Source organism: Poromitra crassiceps, assembly GCF_964638095.1.
Source record: "Poromitra crassiceps genome assembly, chromosome: 17".
Lineage (NCBI taxonomy): Eukaryota > Metazoa > Chordata > Actinopteri > Beryciformes > Melamphaidae > Poromitra > Poromitra crassiceps.
The window spans coordinates 24654816-24678752 of record NC_139635.1 but is presented as its reverse complement, the minus strand read 5'-3'; the positions used below and the strand labels follow the sequence as shown (position 1 = coordinate 24678752).

At 45.0% G+C, this 23937-nt stretch overlaps 1 protein-coding gene across 1 annotated transcript in view; it reads left to right on the top strand.

The window, feature by feature from the left end:
• LOC310791961 (GATOR1 complex protein DEPDC5-like) overlaps positions 1-23937 on the top strand; it is a 44718-nt gene that overhangs the window by 7658 nt on the left and 13123 nt on the right. Inside the window, exons 13-36 of the mRNA XM_083653649.1 lie at positions 831-934; positions 1028-1102; positions 4007-4141; positions 4233-4294; positions 4389-4462; positions 4574-4643; positions 5411-5447; positions 5562-5682; positions 5845-6068; positions 6644-6844; positions 8815-8950; positions 9043-9134; positions 9335-9394; positions 10607-10790; positions 11951-12111; positions 15383-15503; positions 15631-15798; positions 18312-18531; positions 19334-19467; positions 19557-19671; positions 21569-21631; positions 22508-22611; positions 23315-23395; positions 23702-23834. Of these exons, the coding sequence (XP_083509775.1) occupies positions 831-934; positions 1028-1102; positions 4007-4141; positions 4233-4294; positions 4389-4462; positions 4574-4643; positions 5411-5447; positions 5562-5682; positions 5845-6068; positions 6644-6844; positions 8815-8950; positions 9043-9134; positions 9335-9394; positions 10607-10790; positions 11951-12111; positions 15383-15503; positions 15631-15798; positions 18312-18531; positions 19334-19467; positions 19557-19671; positions 21569-21631; positions 22508-22611; positions 23315-23395; positions 23702-23834 (2875 nt within the window). The remainder of the gene's footprint in view (positions 1-830; positions 935-1027; positions 1103-4006; positions 4142-4232; positions 4295-4388; positions 4463-4573; positions 4644-5410; positions 5448-5561; positions 5683-5844; positions 6069-6643; positions 6845-8814; positions 8951-9042; positions 9135-9334; positions 9395-10606; positions 10791-11950; positions 12112-15382; positions 15504-15630; positions 15799-18311; positions 18532-19333; positions 19468-19556; positions 19672-21568; positions 21632-22507; positions 22612-23314; positions 23396-23701; positions 23835-23937) is intronic.

Genomic DNA, 23937 nt, shown 5'->3' with positions numbered 1-23937 from the left:
AGCCAATCGTGCCTGTATGGACGCCTGACCAAGCCGGAGGCAACAAGGGGGCACGAACCTGCGACCCTCGTGTTGGTAGGCAGGGAATCTACCGCTACACTATCCAACCCTTAAAAAGTCTTAATCGCCATTTGATGATGTACAACATTTTGTAGCTATTGTGCTGATTGTGTTAAATGAACATAATATGGGGCAGCGGTGGCCCAATGTTAGAGAAGCGAGCTTGTGACCGGAAGGTCGTCGGTTCAATCCCCGGGACCGGCAGGATAAATCTGGGTGGGGAAAGTGAAAAGGCAGCGCTTGCCCCTCCCTCATTACCACCACTGAGGTGTCCTTGAGCAAGGCCCTTAACCCCAACCGCTCCAGTGGAGCTGCTCAGTGGCCAACAGATCAGACTGTGGTTGTACTGGTCAGCTTCCAGGTATGAATGTGTGTGCGCATGTGAAGAGGGCACTCCTGAAAAAGAGAGCATTGCTCTCAGTGAGACTCCCCCTGTATAAATAAAGGTAAAAAAAAATATATATATATATCGTCTCATATCGATCGCAGACCCCTGATTTGAATCGAAATCGTACTGTGGCAGACTTTGTGATATCAGCAAATATGGTTATCCAAAGAATCGATATAATATCGTATCGTGATGAAACTTGTGATTTACACCCCTATCGCTGATGTGACAAAAGTGGCGTTGAGCTCTTAAAATATTATGGAAAAGGACTTAAAGAAGCTATTAAAAGGTATTGGATTTAACTTGATCATTCCTGCAGATACCCTGGTCAGGTTCACTTGGATCGTTGCGTTCCGTTACATGTTGACCTTTTTGTGTGCAGGGTGGTGGCTCAGAACGAGCGGCGGGACGAGTGGACCACATTACTGGTCACCGTCAAGAAGCTCTTCATCCAGTATCCCATCCTGGTGCGGCTGAAGGAAGCAGGTATAGTCATGTGACCTGGCAAATGGGGCTGAGCTGGGATCATGTGACTTTAGTAACGGAATCCTTGCGTTTGTGAATTTGTTTTGCCGACAGATGGCTTCCCCTCCGGTCACAACTCCACCGCTGCTCAAGGAAATTACCTGGAGGCCATTAACCTTTCCTTCAATGGTTAGTGCTCTTTTTTTCTCCCGGCTAAACTTTTTTTAATGGCTTTTTAGCGTTTAAAACATATTACAATACTTACAGACAATCAGTGTTGGGGGTAACTCATTACAAAAGTAACATATTACATGTAATATATTACTTTTAGCAGTAACTCAGTAATATAACTTATTACTTATAGGATTTCAGTAATATTATACCAGTTACTTTGTCAAGTAACTCAAGTTACAAATTTAATTAAATTGTATTAAATCAAAGCACATATTTCAAAAAGATACAATCATTTCCTAATCAAACTGTGTTTTTATGCAAATAACCACTATAGATGACAATAACAAAGGAAAATAATAAAATTTTGAAATGTTCAAGACGGTTGAAATTATTTTTGGGGATGGTTCCGGGGCGGCGATGTCATTCTGCTGCTGCTGTTGTTTTGATAAAAGTAATGCAAAAGTAGTGCAACAAGTAACGAGTTACTCTACACAGAAAGTAATATTGTAAAGTAACTTATTACTTTCAAATCAAAGTAACTAGTATTATGTAGTATATTACATTTTGAAAGTAACTTGCCCAACACTGCAGACAATAAGGAGATTTGACAAAGCAAAACAAAAGAAAACAAGACAAAAAAATTAATAAAGAGAGATAGAAAAATGCACGTTCTTCTTGACAGTATATATCATGAAATAAACAATATTACATTAATATTACATGACAGTTAAACCAGTGGTTCTCAACGTGAGATCCATGCACCACCAGCAGTGGGTTGCACCAGCTGTGCGTAAGTTGAAACGTAAGCTAGTTTGAACGTAAAGTCTCACTAAGTCCGAGTTTACGCATTACTAAAAATATTTGGGTTGCACCAAGGGAAATAGTTACAACGTAGGCATAAGTTAGAACTTAAAATTTACACCTACTTCTTACTAGGTGTAAGGTCCTCCGTAAAATAGCAGTTGGCACGGATTGCAATTTGGCACCGTGGCGCATCGTTGTTTTGCGTCCGCAACGCGCTCTCCGTGATAAAGTATTACACCCTTTGATATTTATGACTCACGCTTTTGTTCCCACAAGCTGCAGCACTGCATACAAATTAAAATAACCGCAACAATTTAGCGAGGCAGGATGGTGGTAAATTAGCCTACAATGAAGAGCTCACAGATAAACGTTAACAGTAGCTAATATGAACCTAAATGAACGTTACTCAATAAGGTTCTCATTTGATTAGTGTTGATGAAATATGAAAGCACTAATTTGCGGTGGGCAACATGTCCTGTTTTCACTCCACTTACTTAAACAACGGTAAATAAACACCGTTTCCACCGTGCTTTTCACTGATTGGTCACAGATACTGTACACGTCATTTTCTGCGACACTATTTTGGCTAGTGTGAGGTTTAAGGACTACTAGTTAAGATGTACCTTACGTCTCCGTGGTGCAACTCAACAAAGACACAACTTTAGTGTCAAACTAACTAGTTTGAACGTAGCAGTTAGTGTGGACTTTACACCCTAACTTAAGACAGAACTTACGTTCAGCTGGTGCAACAGGCTGCAGGGGTCCAAAAGAGGCTCCCACGGGGTCCCCAGCAGAATGGTGAACAGTCAAGCCTCTCCACTACTGTACCTCCCCATCAATTAGAGAATTATGTTATTATATTTATAGAGCATTATTTTATAATATTATAATATGATTTATTATAGAGCATTGGCCACCCCGATCACAGCCCTAGTGCTATCCCTCCATTCACAACACAGACAGTCATGGGACTACGGGTAGCATCATGTTAAACAATACAAACTCTTCTCAGACCTGGCCTCATGAAATCACCATCAGCCCAACGTGGACCATTTTGGTGGTCCTTGATATAAAAAACGAAGTTGAGAACCACTGGATTGGACAATGCACAGAGACCAGGCATGTACAGAGTATATGAGTATCAGTTGTCATTAAGGATGTGTCAACGACATTGGCTAGTGCATCAGCACTCTTAAAGTCGAACTGAACCTGTTCGTCACGTGCATATGAGTCCGTTTCAGACTGAAAACATAGTTTGTCTAAGATGACAGGTTGAGAGGCGGGTCATAGTATCATGTCGATGATTTTATTTGACAATTCTGGGGACTGGATTGGGCTTTGGCCAATCCTGGCGTGTTCCACCTCCAAATAGAGTGGGATTCAGTGTGTTGTGGCGCTCCCCTCGGGAAGAGCCTGCTGACTGACGCGAGGTGGCTGAGTGGAGCTCAGCGAGCCGCAGGCAGCCAGCTGCCTTCGTGTTGCCGAGCGGAGAGTGCAGCACGTCGGCCTGGAATCTCCGAGGTGCGACCCCTGACAACCATGCTCTCGGATGCGTGCGCCATTATCGCTGCTGTAAATACGATATCCCTGGAATGTGCGTTTTAACGAGCCAGTTACATTTCTTTGCATTCTTAGAGATTATAGTTTTTGTTTTTTGTTCATGTTTCTAACAATTGGCCAAGTTAGTAGTTAGTTTATGGGACAGGAATTCTGCCAGATGACAGGCACTAGGTGCCATTTTCTCTTTCTTTTGGAAGAGAAAATTATCCTGAAATGAAGATTTGATTGACAGCTGCATGTCATGATATGATTGGTTGAAATGGGGTAGAAATTTGATAGTACTAGGTGACGTCAGCAAACTGTACATTACTGTTATCAATGAAATCTTGAAAAATGAACTTTTGATGTGAAAAAGTGTGAAAAACTAAAGTAATTTGACTTTTGTGATTTTGTTTGCATACATTATTAAATAGGTGCACTGCATACCCAGGTATTTGAACTAAAAGAAAAGAAAAGTCATTGTTGGGTTCAGCTCGACTTTAAGCTCCCTTGAAGGAGCGTCTCTTTCCTGTGTTACTAAAACCAAAATGCTCCAATTCACCGCCTCTTCCACAGTTTTCGACAAGCACTACATCAACCGCAACTTTGACCGCACTGGCCAGATGTCTGTGGTCATCACGCCGGGGGTGGGCGTGTTCGAAGTGGACCGTCTGCTCATGATCCTCACCAAACAGCGCATGATCGACAACGGTGAGCCCGGCGATACAAAATAAATACCACTTTGAGTCAACGGATACAGCTATCATGAAACATATCGTCTCAAATGCTTTCCCCTTGTCAGGTATTGGAGTAGACTTGGTGTGTATGGGCGAGCAGCCACTGCATGCAGTACCACTATTAAAGGTAAGATATTCAGGAGACCCGTCACTCGGGTTGTATTCGGCGGTACGTCGTCTTTGCCTGCTGACTGATGATGTCTCCCCCGTGCGCTCTGCAGCTGCACAACAGGACGGTGCCTGGAGACTCTCGTGCCGGGGATGACTACAACCTGCCGCACTGGATCAACCACAGGCAAGACAACACACACGCTTGATGGGAACACAGGATTGATAGAGTTGAATCTAAAATGACGTGTAAAGGTGGAATTCATTGAACTAATAATGACATCTTTGGTTCCCACAGTTTCTATACGTCCAAAAGCCAGAACTCTTGCAGCTCCTTCACCCCTCGAATCAAGCTGGCGGGTCGTAAGGTACATCCACACAAGACAGTGACTATGTTTACATCATGTCAGGACTTCTTTTTACCAGTGGCACTCATCTTTTCTTCTGTAATCCAGTTGTGTAACAGTCGCTGGAAGCTAGGGCATGCGTCGTCAAGCAGTTGTATATGTCACAAAATGCTGCGAAAACTCCGATATGACATCACAGTGCTATTAAGGTGTATACATGTCTACAACGCACTTCAATAATGCAACTAAGAGGGGAATACGCCACGTCTCATTTCCACTATTGCTTACTCCGACTATAGAGACACTGCATAAAATAGGCCACGCCCATCACGGGGGAAAAGCTCCGTTCATTTCCACACACCAGCGTCATTTTCCTTGAATTAAACATAGCTAAAAGCTGTTGTGTGGTGGGCTGCGCAGACAACAAATGTAAAAAATCGGCAGTTAAAGTTTTTTTGTACTCCCGAGCAAAACAAGGAAGCCATTGGCGAGAAGAAAAATGTGGATGTTGCTGTCAATGAAGTAAGTTGGAGTGTTCATCTTCCGTATATACGATCTTTTTGTGCAACACCCGGCCATGCACGCGACATAGGAGAACGCCAGGATTGGACGGGAGTTTGTGTTTTCCCCCGTTTTGGGCGTGGCTTCTGAATGATGACGCGTTACGCAGTGTCTCTATGGCCTTATTCGGGTAATCAGATTAAGCTAATCGGTATTGTCTTAATCGGGTTAATATGGGAATATTGCAGTACATGTAAACTTAGTCAATGTTTTGTTTTTATTTCTAGCTTCATGCGGAACGATTCAAGAGCAACAAAGACCACAGTAAGATGCCACTGTTTGTCTCTGGGCTCCTTTTAATTTTCTCCAAGCGTTCACCAGGTCATGATGTTCCATCATGTGTCCCCAAACCTCCTCTCTCTCCATGATCTGTTCCAGCTCTCTGTGCTCCAAAGGACTCCGAGAACAGCCTCCCCATACAGGTGGACTACGACGCCCACGACGCTCAGGTGTTCCGGCTTCCCGGTCCGTCGCGAGCTCAGAGGAGCACCAACTTCAGGTTTGTGACCAAATTGCACCAAACGCCACACTGGTCCTATATATATACAGTACATATATCTATATAGATATATAGATATCTATATATAGATATCTATATATACAGTAGATATCTATAGATCTTTTGGACTCGTGAGACCTGACCGTGTGACTCCTCTGTCAGGATTGGCCGCGACAAAGAGGCGAGCGGACGGAAGAGCTGGGGCTCGGCGGACATCGGCGGAGGCGTCGGGGCGTCGCCCCCCGTTCGCTGCAGCGGCCCCGACGAACAGCGCAGCCTGGCCTCCGACGACAGCCTGGGCCCTGTCTCCAACATCCTGCTGATCCCCCGCATGCCTCCCGCCCAGTATGAAGTCAGCAGCTCCCTGGGCTACACCAGCACCAGAGGTGAGCCTCCACAGCTGGGCTTGTGTTGTCACTTACTGACTCTCACTCTTTCTCTGTCACTTTGGCTCTTCTGCAGTAGTCTATTTAAGCAACGTAGGGTTAGTACATTACACACTAGCAGCTAACAACACAGGCTAGCGTTTGTCGGGGTCTCTCCGGTTTAGCTAGCAAGTTTGGTTGTCACAATTGATTAGCTTGTAAAACGCCGTTTTTTCAGCAACTGAGCCGGAAACATATTTCACCATTGAAATCAGCATGATTGTACATGTTGGTCAGCTAGTGTTTCAGTCACTCAGTGGCGTTTTTGAGAAATCATTGTCACATGATGATGTGGAGAGGGTAGAAGCCACATCAACGAACTTGATGTCTGCAGCACTGCTTGATGTCTGCAGCACTGCCTGATGTGTGCAGCACTGCTTGATGTCTGCAGCACTGCTTGAACACCCTTCTCAGACGTAGAGTGATACTGAATTGTGCAAAGCAACTGATGAACCAATCAGATTGCTTGATTTATTTCATTTTTTTCCTCCATCCCATTCACCCGCCCTCTGTCACTCCATCCTCTTGTTTGTCAGAATTGCTGGAGAAGATGATGGAGTCTCAGCGAGACTCTAGCGCCCCCGGCAGGTTCACGGTGGGAAGTGCTGAGTCCACGCTGCACATCCGGCCCGGAGGTTACACCCCTCAGAGGGCCCTTATAAACCCCTTCGCCCCGTCCAGGATGCCCATGAAGCTCACCTCCAACCGCCGCCGCTGGATGCACACCTTCCCTGTCGGTGAGACACACACACACGCACACACACACACTCACACACACACACACACACACACACACACACACTCACACACACACACACACACACACACACACACGCACGCACACACTCACACACGCACACACTCACACACACACACACACACACACACACACACACACACACACTTGGGTACATTACTCGTGACTAGGGATGCAGCGATTAAGCGATTTCACTACCGTAAATTCCGGACTATAAGGCGCACCGGTATATAAGCCGCGGGACCAAAATTGACTATTTTTTTCTTATATAAGCCGCACCAGTCTATAAGCCGCGGGTGTTTTGATGTTTAATTACCATATGAAAGGGTTCGTGCACAGAGAGGAATGTCGGGAAAGAGATGGCTGTTTGGGGAAGCTCCCATTTATTAACATTTCAACAAAACAAAACAAAAGTCAGGTCACTAATCCCCAGACAAAATCACACAACAATAGGCTATATGTGCAGCAAACCTGTAACCAGAGAAGTCAAGTCACTAATCCTCGTCTTCCTCTTCTTCCTGCGTACTGAAACCACCAAAGTCCTCATCTTCAGTGTCGGAAATGAACAGGTTCAGGGTGGCTTCGTCAACCACTCTCCTCTCTCCTTCATTGTCACTCAAAACCAACGAACTCCTCTTCGTCACTGTCGGCATCGAACAGCCTCTGAAGCCTCTGACGGCCCTCAGCGCCAGCTGTGGCGGCGTCATCCTCTTCATCCCGCAGCAGTCCAGCGTTTTGGAACCCGTTGGTGATTGTGGATGCTTTTATGACCTCTGAAGGACTTTTTGGTCTTCTTGCACTGAGACAGTTCCTCCTGCTGCACCGTCCAACGCCTCACCATTGACTCATCGATGCCCAGGTTACGCGCGGCTGCTCTGTTTCCCTCTTTTAATGCGAGATTGACTGCTTTCAACTTGAAAGCTGCGTCGTGTGAATTTCTGCGTACCTTCCCCATGGTAAGTGAGAGTGTTGCTTCTCGTCTTGTTGTGAATATTCCTTGATCTTCCTTTGTGTGAATTCGCCGAAGTTTGTGATTTTCTCCTGGTAGTCGGGGGAGGGAGTTGATGGCCGAGTGGCCGTTTGCTTACCGTAATTACCATATGTAAGTGGTCACGCACAGAGGGGATTGTCGGGAAAGAGATGGCTGTTTGAGGAAGCTCCCATTTACCGTATTACCGTAACATTTCAACAAAACAACATAACACCACCGTTGTTTATTTTTACAGTGCACACAGTGTCCGCGGTGTGGTGAAAAGAGGGCAAGAGAGGAAATTAAAACAGAAGTGGATTTATAGTTAGAAAGAGTGCTAAAAAAGAGAGATTTTATTTGTATTTTTTTTTTTTTTTTCTGAAAAAATCCATACATAAGCCGCACCGTTATATAAGCCGCAGGGGCCAAAAAACGGGAAAAAAGCCGCGGCTTATAGTCCGGAATTTACGTTATTTATTTTTTCCAATATTTTATTTTCATTTTTCTATAGAACACAAAACAAAACAGACAGGCTCAGACACAAGAAAATAAAAAACAAACTAGAGAAACACAGAGATAACTCCTTGTTGAAGAGTTAAAAGTTCTCAACAACAACACAACTTCACTTCCTAGTTGTCACAGAGCACAAAACGTAATCACCCCCTAGGGTGTACGGGAAATGTACTTAACCAATCTGTAACACTAGCGTGAATGGGCAAGATCGCTGTGAATTACCCGTAGTCTTATGAAATAAATTGATGCATAATAATCGTGAAACCGTGATTTCGCCCCCTCAGACTATAATCGTAACATCAAAATCTATAATCGTTGCATCCCTACTCGTGACTAGAAAAAGTAATACTATAAGTACCGTCTGGACCCTTCCATGCTGGTCATGTATGCCAGAGACCAGCCTGTAGCTGTATTGCTAGTGGTCATGAGCAGCACATAGACTGTCCCGTTTTCCTGTTGTGCTTGAGGCCCGTCTGGAGAAGCCATCCAGATCCACCACCAGACCAGACAGAACATGGCTGAACTGCAGGGCAGCCAGCAGAGAGACCCCGCCCACACCTCGGCCGAGCTGCTGGAGCTGGCCTACCACGAGGCCACCGGAAGGTTAGACCCACCAATCACGAACCAGCGGGCGTTTCCTATTTGAAGCCAAGTTAGGTTGAAGCACAGACTGAGTGCATTCGGTTTTGTTTCAGGCGAGCAACCACTCGGCAGGCAGAGAATGGGCTTTACATCGGTGGAGGGATGGAGGAGTTTACTGGAAGTCCAGGAAGCAACAATAGTGCTGGTACGCCTATCCACCAGCAGTGAGCTCCTAAAACACATATACTAAATATAAATCAATCAATCATAATACTGTGCTATTTTTTTTTTACATTCTACCATTTTATATATATCCTGGAGCACTATTTTATCAGCCTTGATGAAAGGAATATATCAGGTTTTCGGGTGACTTACACATGTGTTTTCTTTTTGCTCTCTACACAGGAACTCTGACCAACTGTGGCTCCACATTTGAGGACTTCTCGCTCGGCGGTGCCGACCCAAGTGAGTCTGTCCCGCGGCTCGCCCCGTCATCAAATAAAGACGCATACTACTCGCACATTGAAGAGTGGCCCACACTGTCGCGTGTCCGTAACACACTGTTGGTTTGTCACGTGTCCGTAACACACTGTTGGTTTGTCACGTGTCCGTAACACACTGTTGGTTTGTCGCGTGTCCGTAACACACTGTTGGTTTGGTAGTAGGAGGCCTCAGAATCTTTGCCACCTAACAGATGATTGTAATAAGCCTTCAAGGGAAGCCAGGCAAGTTTCTCCACCGGGTGTCTTGTCTCCATGGGTCGCAGGTGTACAGAGCTTACAGGTCGTCATGTGGTTGAGGGTTACGCACTCTTCTCCCCTCTCTCTTTCTCTCTCTGTCTCTCTCCCTCTTTCTCTGTCTCTTTCACTCTCTCTGTCTCTTTCACTCTCTCTGTCTCTTTCACTCTCTCTGTCTCTTTCACTCTCTCTGTCTCTTTCGGTATCTCCTTCTTCCTCTGGGCCTCCTCCTGTTGATCTCTAACTTAACTGCTGTCATATTGCCAGCTTTGAAAATCCTTGAATTAATGACCTGTATGGTGGTTTTCCTACACGGGTGTGGCCTGTTTCAATACAACCAGCATATCTGCATGCAGTGTGCATGATATGTTCATCTTCTTGATCGATTGTACACATCGGTGCTTCTAGTCTTGCCGATGGCTCTGGCACAACGTATATTTTGATTCTGTTTGCATGATGTCATTGCTCTGCTTTTGTTTGGCTCGGTCTGTCACTTCAGCGCGCACGCTCATGCTAAGCCCAGAACACACCTGTCATCTGCTTGGGAGCGATGGCCTTTCACAGCTTCTTCTGTCACAGGGCCACAATCTGCATGTCATGATCCCATCACTGCTGCACACCCGCCAGCGCCCTCAGGAACCACCAGCAAGCCAATGAAAGTAACCCCTTCCTGTTTTTTCTCTCTTCTTCCCTCCTTTTTTTTTTAATTTCATTTTTTGTGTGTCTGTCGCTGTTCAACTCCCTGTCTGTGACTGCTCCTCACCCTCTCTTTTCCATCTCCATGTTGTGCCTATCCACCTGCTACCTTCCCTTCTTCTTCTTCTCATATCCTGTTGTACCACCACATGTACCACTCTGCTGCGTACATGGATTTCTATTTGCTTTGGGGATTTTTTGCTTTGTGCGTCTGCCTGTGTGTTTTTGGGGGGTGCTCCTGAAGCCCTGCTGCTGTCTGCACCCCCGACAGTGCCCAGCTTCTGTTGCACGGTGGGGGTGGACTGGAAGTCTCTGACCACGCCCGCCTGCCTGCCGCTCACCACCGACTACTTCCCCGACCGCCAGGCGCTGCAGAACGACTACACCGAGGGCTGCTATGACCTGCTGCCCCACACCGACCTGGAGAGGTGCGCACGCACGCACACACACACACACACACAAATACAACTAGGACTGGGCAATATATCCATATTATATTGATATCATCATGCTTAAGATTAGGGATGCACCGATGTGAAAATTTTGGCCGATACCGATAACCGATATTAACATTGCTGGTTTGGCCGATAACCGATATTTACTGATGTCGATATGTTCTTTCTAAAAAAAACATTTCTATGATAATAAAATTTTGTACATACTGAAAAATGCATGTAAACACTGTGAATTTGAAAAAGTTATGAATTTCTTGGACTGTGCAATATCGTGATTTGAGCAACACTGTGGTCAGACTACTATACAACACAGGGACTGTGCAATACTGTGATATATTGGCGTTTGTGATTCGTCGATGTCATGTCTTATTGGTGTCTGTGATTCGTCGATGTCATGTCTTATTGGTGTTTGTGATTTGTCGATGTCATGTCTTTTTGGTGTTTGTGATTTGTCGATGTCATCTCTTGTCCTGTTTTATGTCACGCCATGAAATGAATCTCACTGCAAATGAGTTTCCCCACATGGACAATAAAGTACCTTACCTTACCTAATACTATATGAGACTAGATATCATCTTCGATTTTGGATATTGTAATATTGTGGCATACGTGTTGTATTTTCCAGCTTTTAAAGGCTGCGTTCAGTAAAGTGATGTCATTTTCTGAACTAACTTACCAGACTGTTCTAGCTGTTCTATTATGTGCCTTTACCTATCCACATTACTGATTATTATTATTTATCAAATTATTATCAAAAATATCATTGTGTACATATTTTGTGAAAACACCAATAGTTATCCCTACAATATTGCCGTAATATCAATATATGATCGATATATGATATATGATCGATATATGATATTAATATATGATGGTCAAAAATATCCTGATATTTGATTTTTTTTCCATATTGCCCAGCCGTAAATACAACATATAGATGACTAAACAAAGCTCCCTCTGGGGTGTTTTATTTCATTGTCTCTCTGCCTGTATGTTGAATGAATGAATGAATCAAAAAAGACACCATACACCAAGCATACAGTATAAAATAACTCCTCAAGGATAATCAAAGTAAAGACGTCAAACTCATTTGCGTTGTTGACCTGTCTCCATGCCTGTCTCTCCCCCTGCAGGCGGGAGGATGAAGCTCCAGTGATGAGTGCTCCTCAGGTGTTTGAGGAGTTCATCTGCCAGCGGCTGATGCAGGGCTACCAGATCATCGTCCAACCCAATAACAGGAAGCCCCCGCCTGCTGTGGCCACGCCCCTCGGCAGCAGTCCACTCTACTCCAGAGGTAATGATGCCTTGTCTTAAATACACTCATTAGATGTCTATTTTTATTTTATTTGTTTTAGCACAGAATGACTTGGAAGGTTTCTCGGCCCTGCATGTCCACTCATGGATGAATCGAACTCTTCCCTAAGAGCCTCTGACACCGTTCGATATCACCAATCTGTGATGTTCAACACACTGCACTTATTCTGTCAGCCAGTGCTGTCATTTAATTTGTTTTGGTGAACACACTTTCCCGCTAACCTGACGCTGCTAGATGGTTTGTTACACAGAACCATACAGGACCTCATCTTTGGAAAGTGCTTCAAAAAGGCCATGCGCATAAAAAAAAAACTGGCAGGTGATTGATTGGATGAACCATCATATATCAACTATCATTGTTTATCACAATGTTTAAATGTTGTTGGCACGTTAAAGGGATAGGCCACCTTTTTGGGAGTTTTGCCCATTTGTCATATCGTCCATACATAAGCAAGATACACAATGCCTTTACCGTCACTCCCTGTGCAGTATACAGTGAGCTACAGTCATCCACTTAGTATCGTTAATGAATTGGAGGAAACTGTACAGCCGTTCAAAGTCACCAAATACACATATTTCTAACGGCGCCAAAAATCTCTATGTACATGTTGTGACTCGAGTACTCACCACTCCCAAAAAGTTGGCCTATCCCTTTAACAAATACCTGGCAGCTGATCGGATGAACCATCTGTGTGTCATTGTTTATCACAATGTTTTGGTTTTCTTTCAAGCAGTGTTACTCAACCTTTTCCCTACTCAAGAGTCACACTGACCAAACAAATCTTTGCAAGAGCCACTATCCAAAAAAGTCCCTTTCCTTCCACTATTTATTCGTAGATTTTTTTTTTTTTTTAATGTATTTTAACACGTTCATTGCCAACGACGTGTAAACACGTTTTCAGAATCCAGCTGTTGACTGCCAGCGACGTGTTAACACGTTTTTGGCATCGATTTTTTTTTTTTGACGGTGGGTTGTGCATCTAACCCTTTTACATCTCTTATATAATTATTGGAGCCACCGAACGTTTACAACCCATTCCACCGACCCACTAAGTGGCAAGAGTGCTCTCCTGACTAGAGGAAGGCAAGCATTTTTTTAACTTGTCACGCCATTCTCACCCCAGCCATTCTCATGAAAATGGATGGGGGAAAACGCTTTCTTTTTCGCGCTGATTGCTGGCGATGCGGGATTGCAAATTTACATAATAGATTACAAGTGGAACACACTTTGAAACACGCAGCATAAATATGACCAGAATCGCAAAAGCTTCTCTCAACCAAAACTCCAAGAAGCGAGCGAGTCCATGCCGACTTCCTCAAACAGCGGCCGTGCAGACAGGCACAGGACAGCAGCAAAGCACTGAGACTGTGACGGCCGCTGCAGCCAAGAAGAACGCCCACGGAGGGAGGAGTTGAAGCAACTCTCCCTCTCGCTCTCTCCCTCTCTCTCTCTCTCTCTCTCGCTCTCTCTCTCTCCCTCCCTCCCTCTCTCTCTCTCTCTCTCTCCCTCTCCCCCTCTCACTAGGATTAAACCTAGTGCGTCTCCCTCCCGAGAGGGAGGGAGAGAGAGAGAGAGGGAGGGAGAGCGAGAGGGAGGGAGAGAGAGAGAGAGAGAGAGAGAGAGAGAGGGAGGGAGAGCGAGGGGAAGGGAGAGAGAGAGAGAGAGAGAGAGAGCGAGAGGGGGAGGGAGAGAGAGAGAGAGAGAGCCAAAAATGAATGGTTAAAGTGACTGTTCTATCGAAAAAGCCGTTTATCTCTGAATATTTTTTCTGACGCTAAAACCATGCTGTATTCAACTGCTAATGCTTACATAACTACTAACTCTACAAACTAACTCTTTTAGACAGAGAAAGTACACATTCTATTAGTACTTTTGAGATATTGTATGTTCACAAACTCCAAGCAGAAAATAATCCTCGGCTCTTGTAAAATGAGCCACAATCCTCAAAAAACGGCTTGGCAGAAGCTACCTACAGCAAGAAAAAAACGGCTGGCAGTCAATGTGTTAACACGTTCACTGCCATCGACGGGTTAACTCGTCAAAAAAAAAAAATCTTTTTTTGACGGTGGGACGTGGATCAAACCCTTTTACATCTCCTATAAAAATATGGGAGCTATTGAATGTGTATAACCTATTTTACCGACCCACTAAGTGGCGACAGTGCTCTCCAGACTAGAGAAAGCCGAGCAAAAACAGCAGGAAAAAGCGTGAGGAATCCATTCTCATGAAAATGGTTTGGCGAAAACGCTTTCGCGCTGGGAGCTGGCGCACAACGGTGGGGGATTCCAAAAATAGACTCTGGGTGCAACACACGTTGAAACACACAGCAGAAAGCCCAGAATCGCACGCAGCTTCATCCCAGCTCACAACAAACGAACGAGCCCATCCAGACTCGCCCGACGAGCGGCCGCCAGCAGCCAGGCAGCACAGACAGGCAGCAGAGACTCGCCTGTGACACACGCTGCAAAGCCACCAGAGACACACCCACGGAGGGAGGAGTTTGAAGGAGAGGGGGGTGGGGGTGCTGTTATGGAGGAAATTACTTTTCAGAACTATATTGTTTAGATGTCTGATGTCTCACTGATGCCAAAAATAAATGGTTAAAGTGACTGTTCTGCCTGTTCTATCGAATTTCACAAAAATGCATTTTTCTCAGCTTTCCTTCTCAGACGCTGAAACCATGCTGTATTCAACTGCTAATGCCTACATAACAGAACATGATAAAAACTAACTATTTTAGACAGAGAAAGCACACAATCTATTAGTTCTTTTGAGATATTTTATGTTCACAAAGTCCTAGCAGAAAATAATCCTCGGCTCTTGAAAGATGAGCCAGAATCCTAAAAAAAAACCTTGGCAGAAGCTACCTACTGTATTGAAAAAACTGTTGGCAGTGAATGTGTTAAGTAGGACTTAAAAGAGCCACAACTACCCATAAAGGAGCCGCATGTGGCCCTAGAGCCTCGGGTTGAGTATCACTGCTTTAAAGCATGAACTTGAATATAATCGCTTAAAAGTACTTGTGTGTTTACTATGAAAAGTCATTGTGGAACTTGGTGCATGCCGACTTGTAGTTCCACTTCATTCAGGGAAAACGCACACGCAAAGTTTCCTATCTCCGCTCACAAACGCAGTCTTTTATGTTTCCTATCTCCGCTCACAAACGCAGTCCCTTGATAATAGTTAATATGCAGTGAAAAATAGATGTTGGTATTCGGTCACATTGTCTCTTCCTTCACGTGTCTTCCAGGCCTCGTGTCTCTACGCAGAGCGGAGGAGGAGGAGACTGTTTACTGGCTCAGCATGGGACGAACTTTCCACAAAGTCTGCCTCAAAGACAAGATCATCACTGTTACCCGCTACCTGCCCAAGTGAGTGCTCATCACCGTTACCTGCTCCCTGCCCGTAGTGAGTGTTCATCGGCCCCTTACTTGTGTGCGTGTGTGTGTGTGTGTGTGTGTGTGTGTGTGTGTGTGTGTGTGTGTGTATGTGTGTTAGGTACCCGTGTGAATCGGCCCAGATCCAGTACACCTACAGCCTGTGCCCTCCACACTCGGACACCCACTTCCTGTCCTGCTGGGTGGAGTTTGGCCACGAGAGACTGGAGGAGTACAAGTGGAACTACCTGGACCAGTACATCTGCTCTGCTGGCTCAGAGGACTTCAGGTGGACACACACATACACGTGTGCGTGCGCACACACACAGACACTCTCTCTCTCTCTCTCTCTCTCGCTCTATCAATATTGCAGTTCAGAAGGCCCGCAACACCGGCTACCTTGCCACAGAAATTGCTTTCGCACAAGACCAAGCAGCCCTGCTATATTTCCGCCTCAGAGTGCATTTTCAGATAGCATCCAGCCATCCACCCCTCCCGGATTGAAAGGAGGGTGAATGATGGGCGCTGAGTTTCATTATTATAATTAATCAAAGTCTTGACAAATTAAAATGATGCTGGTCACCAACCAAACCAACCAAAACATCACCATGTAGCCTACGCACAGCAGCTCTCAACAGCTGCTCTAAGAGAAAAGATGACAGTCGACAGCTCACCCAAATATGCCGACAATGCAGAAACTGTAATCATTTAAAGTCTTCTTCAAGACAAGGTAGGCTACCTGCATTATTATGAGAGGATGTAGGCCACTGTGTGTGGATGCATGAATATATTCTGGAGAGTTGAAGATAATTTTGCAGCTGTCCATAAAGCAGCTGCAGATGGATTTCTCTGTGCGCACCTATTGCGAGAGAGATTATTCTTATAACCGAGGAGTCTATTTAATGCCCAACAGGTGAGACAGACTGCAGATATGCTTTGGTTATCTTACTTCTGATAGTAGGCTGTTCCGTGTCGTGGCTCCTACCTTTCAGGTGGAGGTGGAGTGGAGGGTGATACGGCGCTATGACTACCTCCACTGGCGGAAGGAAAGGCGTAACACAATTATTCACCACCCCGGTTTCATCACTTTCACATCGGAGGCACGGATCACATATTCCACAACATTTACTGCTTTCAAGGCTGGTATGAAAGCGGCTATTAAAAGTCCATCAGTAATGTGTTAATGCCCAAGCTTTGTCCAGCAATAGGCTGTAATAACATGATCAACTTATCTATATTTTCCATCCATCCACACGATGTTCACAACACTTCCACACGAGGTGGGGGGACGGGGAGGAGAGGTGACCCCGCCCACTTAGGAGACAGGAAGTGTATAACATTTCTTAGAACACGGCTCTCTCGAATACTCGATTCTGATTGGTCAATCAACAATATTCACCGGTCATTATTTCTCGACAACCGACCGCTGCTCTGCCACACCTGGATTAATCAGTTGATAAGAGCATTTTGTCCGCAGACGCTACTAATTAGGCCAACCAGTTGCAGCTGTGGTGTCTTGTGTGCCAATTACGAATGAAACCGCTTTGTGTTGAAAACGCTATTAAAAAATCTATTTGAATAATTATTTTTGTCAGATTATTGAATGATTTAGTTGTAGGCCGTGTTCTAAGCGGGATAATGTATACTGAGCCGGTGATTACTGGAAATAATGACCTTCAGGTGAATATTAAGCCCTCCGCTGCGCGTCGGGCTCAATCATTCACCTGTCGGTCATTATTTCCACAGTAATCACCGGCTCAGTATACATTATCCCTTACGTAATGGGTCATCTTGTTGGTGTATTGAGTATCTTTGACATAAGCCGACGCTGTGTTCAGAAAGGTTCACTCATTCGCTCACTCACTATTCCCCATGTAGTGTTGATCAAATAGTGAACTATATGGGGAACGATCAAAGGAGTTTTGGACACTACCTCACTCTTTTCCTTCGGTAAACATGACAGCATTGCATTGTGGTAGATGGGAGGAATTGTAGGCTACATTCTCTGTTCACTAGAAATTGCTCTGCATTGTGTTTTTTTTTTACAGTGGACTATATTCACCTTATTCACCACGCCCACTTTTTCTCTCTTCCGCGTTACACGCAATTGTATTTGTTCTTCCGGTTCAGCGCTAGTTGGCGGCCAATTTCAAAACAAAACGTCACTATAATAATGAATGAAGTTTGGCAACATTCAGAATTAAGCTACACTGCGGCCAACTTCAGTTACATGTTCATAGCGTTACTGCTGTGAGGAGCCGATGGCTGTACCCGGTCGACATGTAACGTTAGTTACAAAAGCACGTCGTCGACAGTGTTTTCTCACTGCCAGTAGCCTAACTACAGTAGGGTTTGACAGATAGCTAGTCCGACCGGTGTCAGCACAGTCAGCGCTCCCGGTCCTCGCTGCTTGTTAAATATTTCCAAATAGGCGTTATTCTGATAAACTGGTCACATATATGTTACGTTCTCACCCGAAAAATATTAAAACATTAAAACAGTTTGGGTTTTTTTTGCTTGAAAACAGCTTTTTGGCAAGTCTAAAAATGACTACGGTAGGCGTAATCTACTTCCCTGTCTAAAACCGGAAAGACAATTACAAAATGACGTCATGCAGAAGCGTCCTTGTATGGGCAAAGAATAAGGTGAATACATACATAGTGAATTAAATGAACAGTTGAGAATTCGGACACTAGTACAAAATGGCCAACACACTATATAGTCCACTATTTCTCTAATAGGGACCGGTTTTGAACAGGGCTAGTCTTTTAAAATGAGCCTTTTCATTTCCTGCTTCCCAAGTTTGATCGACTCTCTGAAGTTCTGGAGGACCCGCTTCCTGCTGCTGCCGGCCGGAGGGGCGCGGCGCGTGGCGGACGGCGAGGGCCACTGGGACGTGTACGGGGAGGGAGCGGGCGCCGGGGGCGGCTCCCCCGACTGGCTGCTGCTGGACGGCTTCATCCGCTTCCTCGAGGGCCTCAACCGCATCCGCCGACGCCACCGCTCCGACAGGATCATCAGAGTGAGTCTGTACACAGCGAGACGCGTGGCCGCCCGAGTCAACTCTGCTCCAGTGCCAAGTCTCGAGTCTAAATGTAGAGCCGCAAGTCAAGTCACAGGGCACCCCCGGGGTCTTACAAGTATTAAAAAGGCATTGAATTTAATATTCTAAAAACAAGGCCTTAAAAATATTGGATTTTGTTTACAAAGTATTGACAAAGAATTACGTTTTTTAAAGATGTATTTGGGATGAACAGAAATCCTCCCACGGGATGAAGAGGATTTTTTTATTTAATTTTTTCCATTTGGAAAATGTCACCTGAGCAGACAGTCAGTGTGCACATCACTGGCAAACGGTGTGCGTTTTCTGAGGGCAGCAAGTTTGCACTCCGGAGGGTTCGGCTTGTTGATTCCTCGCCTGACTGCACTCGGCTACTCGTCTATTTTCAAGCCAAGCAGGTAGAGGTACTGGCTTCAAAACGAGCCTTTTGATAAAGCTATGTTAGCCTCATTGCTAATGTTAGCTTTCAGTTAAGTTCTGACAGTTTGCTAGACTTATCTGCACAGTTCTTGAGGGGTGTGTGGCTGCAGGCCTCCTCCGCTCTCAGGCCAGCTCACCTCACGTCTCTTCTTCTTCAGTTATTTTGAACTCCCAGTAACGTTACCTCACGCTCAAGGCCGCATCGGAGCGCTGTGGGACATTTTTCCCATATTCCCCGTTGCTTCCGACACACAAGTGCCAATATGATTGTGAATGATGGAGGCTGTTTAGTGCTGTTTTTTGACTCTCTGTCTCTCTCTCCCTGTTTTTCCCCCCACGTCAGAAAGGCACGCCGATGAAGGGACTGCAGGTGACTAGTCCTCTGCCCCAGTATCCTCCAGAGCCTGTAGCGCCCCCGGCAGGCAAGAAGGGCACCTCCGCTTTATCAGCCCTCCTGGAGCTGGAGCAGAACCAGAAGTGAGTTGCAAATAATCCAGCATGTTGTTCCATGAATCCCAGTCTGACTAGGAATACTTTGGTGCTGTAACGATCTGCTTCCCATCCAGGACTCTGGAGGAGCAGCAGCAGCAGCAGCAGCAGCAGCAGGGGAAGACCTTAGTAGCTACCACCGACGCTTCCAATGTCACCACAGCGCCCACTTATGTGGACAGTCCCCGCAAGGTGAGTGTGTTTTCTGTGTGTGTGTGTGTGTGTGTGTGTGTGTGTGTGTGTGTGTGTGTGTGTGTGCGTGTGTGTCAATGACCTACAGTTTTTGGGGAAAAGTGGTGTTGCGTTCAGTGGTGATTGACTGCAGATAGTATATGTTGTTTGGTTTTGCTCTTGCTTTTGGGGTTAAGGTTTTGCAGACACATGAATGTATCTACGTTGATGTCATTCTATTGGCCAAAGGAAGCGTTGCACACTCTGGCTCCATATGCATTTCTTTTCATGTGAAGTTCCAGCCCTCCAGCCTTCTTCAAGATCAACAGTACTGTAGTACCACAACAGGTACTGGGGATATAGAGAGCCAAAGTGAAACGTCACTTCCTGCTTTCTCCCTGTAGCAGCGCTGCGAAAAATATGACTGGCGGTGGACGGAGAATAAGGTTACTTTTTTGATCCCGTTTGAATTGTGCCACGGGGTGCCAACGCTAATTTTGTCAATTTAAAATGTAAACTTTGCATGTCAAGAAAGTTGCAGTTTGTCGCTTCTCTTCATTGTATATGGATCATAGCGATGCACGGATGACATTAACATTGCTGTTATGGTCGTTAGGCTGTTATGGTCGATAACCGATATTTACCGATGTCGATATGATCTCTATAGGACGAATCAGCGTGACGTCACTTGACACCCAGAAATGCGGAACCCCGCGGCAGTTAATAGTATGAGTTGTGCCAAACAAACGTTAATATCTCAAAAAATATACCTGACATTGCTTATATTTTGACATTCTGAGTGAGAGCAGAATTAGCTCAAGAGTTTGATGTATAATATATGCATGTCATGTTAAAATTGTGTGAACTGTTGCAGTTTTAAAAATGTAAACAGAGTCAAGCCGGCTAGAGCAGACACTCACGCCTCGCGCCACTTGGGCTCCATAGGGTTCCATTGCCGTTGCCACCCAGTGACGCGGTTTGTTTACCAAAATGCTGCTCGGCTGATCCCTCGTATAAAAAACAAATTTTTACAATAATAAAATTTGGTACATAGTGAAAAACACATGTAAACACTGAATTTGAAAAAGTAATGCATTTCTTTATTTCCAAAACATTTGAAAAAGCACATAAATCATAGATTTACTGCATTGTTTCCTCTCAATGTGAAAATGTTGGCTGATACCGATAACTAACTAACATCTGCCGATACTGATATGATCGCCGATATATCGTGCATCCCTAATGGATCATATCCTATATGTTTCGCAATCTTCTGCTGATACCTGCAGCGCGGAGCGGCATCCAACCCTCTTGCATACTCGCTTTCCTCCATTCTCCATAGTAGCTCTGGGAGAGCTGCCCCCCAGTGATGTCATCGGAATCATGTGGTTGCAAACAACCTATAGGCTAGGCCAGATCATAGTCACACATCTGATGGTGTTACTGGTTAGATAATAGGCTTGTTTGAGATGAGCAGGTTCTGCGCAGATTCGACCAGCGCCTTGCTTGGCCCGTTGCATGATGGTTAGAAAAGTTGTCCGACTTGCTCCGCCTCCCCGACTGCGTTCAGCCACGGGACTCTCGTGAGAGAGAGGCGGGCGCAGGTTTGGAGCGAGAAGAAGAAGGCCAAAACGTCACATTAAAAGAAATGCATAATGGTGGCAGACTGTGCGACGCTTCTTTTGACTCAAGTCTGCTTCCGCTGATCAGCACCTCAGCGCAGCGTTTAGTGTGCGTTACTTTTCCTCTGATGTCATTTGATCTGCAACATGATTGGTGTCTGCTGGTATTTGGGGCTTTGCTTCCACCTGCTGTGTTTCCCCCGTGTGTCTGCTCTCTCTCTCTCTCTCTCTCTCTCTCTCTGTCGCTGGGCTTTGGGTGTTTCATCCTGGCATCAACTCTTCCTGTTTGCTGACAGGACGCCGCCTTCATTTTGGATTTTATACGTAGCCCTCGCTCCTCCTACATCTATCACTCTCAGGTCAGTAACAAGGGCCCGGGGCATTGCTGCATCCCTTAGACTAGAGGTGTGTGTGTGTGTGTGCATGTGCATGTATGGTGGGCTGTCACGTGCGCGCTAACCCCTCGAACCCGAACTCACCCTCTGCACGCTGGGTTTGTGCACACAGTGTTCTGTGTCTGACGGTAGGTAGCGAGTGACTGTCAACTCCAACGCCGGGATCACGTTTCATAGTTTCCAGGTGAAACTGGTTCATCAGTTGTAGTGCTACAACATACACGTGTCTTCACTGCAACTCTGATGCACATGAAAGGTTTTCGTCAAAACAATATAGTGCGTTTTTGCTTTTTATTTCAATTTTAGTTTCATTTTAGTATTCAGTATTTGGTAGTTTTAGTTGAGTTTCTCTTTTCTTTTTTAATTTAGTTTATTTTTTAGTTCTAGTCAGTTCTAGTTTTAGTATTTTTTGGTGCGGGTGATATCTTTTTATATAAAGTTCTAATAATAGAAGGTGTTTGCAAAACACCTAAATTTCATTATTTATCTTCAAATCTCAAAAAAATCTAAAAAAATTCTCAAAACAAAAAGCAAAAACATTTGATGCATATTTCGGTTTTTAGTTTTTTTTTACAACTAGAGAAGGGTTTTTTCAGTTAGTTTATGACTGTTTTCCCCACACCTAGTTTCTCAGTTTTAGTTTTGATTTGAAATGAACCAGTTTGCATCAGAGTAATGATCCAAATGTGATCCCAGTGCTACTAATTTGTATCACAGCTGAACTGTATCTTGCACTCGAGTTAGCCCTAGAGGCCCACTCTGGCCATGCATGATCAGGAGGACTGGCATATTGAAGGAAAGCAGCCATCTCATCTCATGAAGTATAATTGACCTGTGTAGCTGCCTGCTGAAGCACTCGAGGCCCCAGAGAAAGGAGCCCAACCTGGGGCCACTGCAGCCCAGACCGCAGGAGACACAGCAAGCAGTGGCAGCACAGACACCAGGTAGCTGTATTACTGTATTATCTATACCTGCTATTATACTGTACATCATGGCTGCAGCTAACGATTCTTTTCATTGTTGATTAATCTGTCGATTATTTTCTCGATTAATTGATTAGTTGTTTGGTCTATAAAATGTCAGAAAGTGCCCAAAAATGTCGAACAGTGTTTCCCAAAGCCCAAGATGATGTTCTCAAATGTCTCGTTTTGTCCACAACCGAAAAGAAAGAAAACTGTCATAGAGGCGTAGAGAAACCAGAACATATTTACATTTAAGAAGGATAGAATTTTTACTTTTTTTAAATTACTCAAACCAATTAAAGGATTATCAAAATCGTTGGCGATTAATTTACTAGTTGACAACTAATCGACTAATCATTGTAGCTCTAATGAATTGTGCGACGACTTTTGTTTGACTTGTAGGGAAAGCAACTGCAAAGAGTAGGTTGTTGGTATTCACCTTGTATGCTCTTCCCTTATTTATTTATTTATTTATTCATATTAATTATCTTGAAGCGTTAATGTGAGTGAAGTGAACAGTAAGCTGTGGTTGGGTGTTGATCTGTGTGTGTGTGTGTGTGTGTGTGTGTGTGTGTGTGTGTGTGTGTGTGTGTGTGTGCGCATGTGTGTGCGTGTGTGTGTGTGTGTGTGTGTGTGTGTGTGTGTGTGTGTGTGTGTGTGTGTGTGTGTGTGTGTGACTCCTCAGTGGCCAGTCTGGAGCAGGAGCTCTCTCTCTGTCCTCATCCTCAACACTGCTGGAGATCCTAGAGGCCATCAAACATCCCACGTGAGATAGATCTGTGTGTGTGTGTGTGTGTGTGTGTGTGTGTGTGTGTGTGTGTGCGCGCGCGCGCGTGTGCGTGTGCGTGCATGTGTGATATGATATGATATGCAGTTGTCATTTGGAGCTAACGTCATTCGACTTGACACCTGAAATTAAAACTCAGTTTAGTTAGATTTTACTGGTTACTTTATCTAAATAGAAGTAAAAAAAAAAAAAAAAAAAGTGTATCCACTGTGTTGTCCCTTGTTGTTGGTAGTTGGAGAACTGCAGTGTATATATTGTGTCTGACTGTGTTATGTGATATTGTAGGACGGGTGTACAGCTCCTCCCGGAGCAGAAGGGCCTGCCACTCAACTGCTTCATCAGCGCTGAGATTGTCCATTGGCTGGTCAACAATGTGGAGGGCGTGGCCACACAGGGCATGGCTGTGGATGTCATGCAGGTAACACTTCACCTGCGGCCTGTATCACCACGCAAGATTAGTGGCTTAGCTTTGCCGTGCACTTCTTACCCGGGTAGATCACCATGACAATTCATGCACGGCT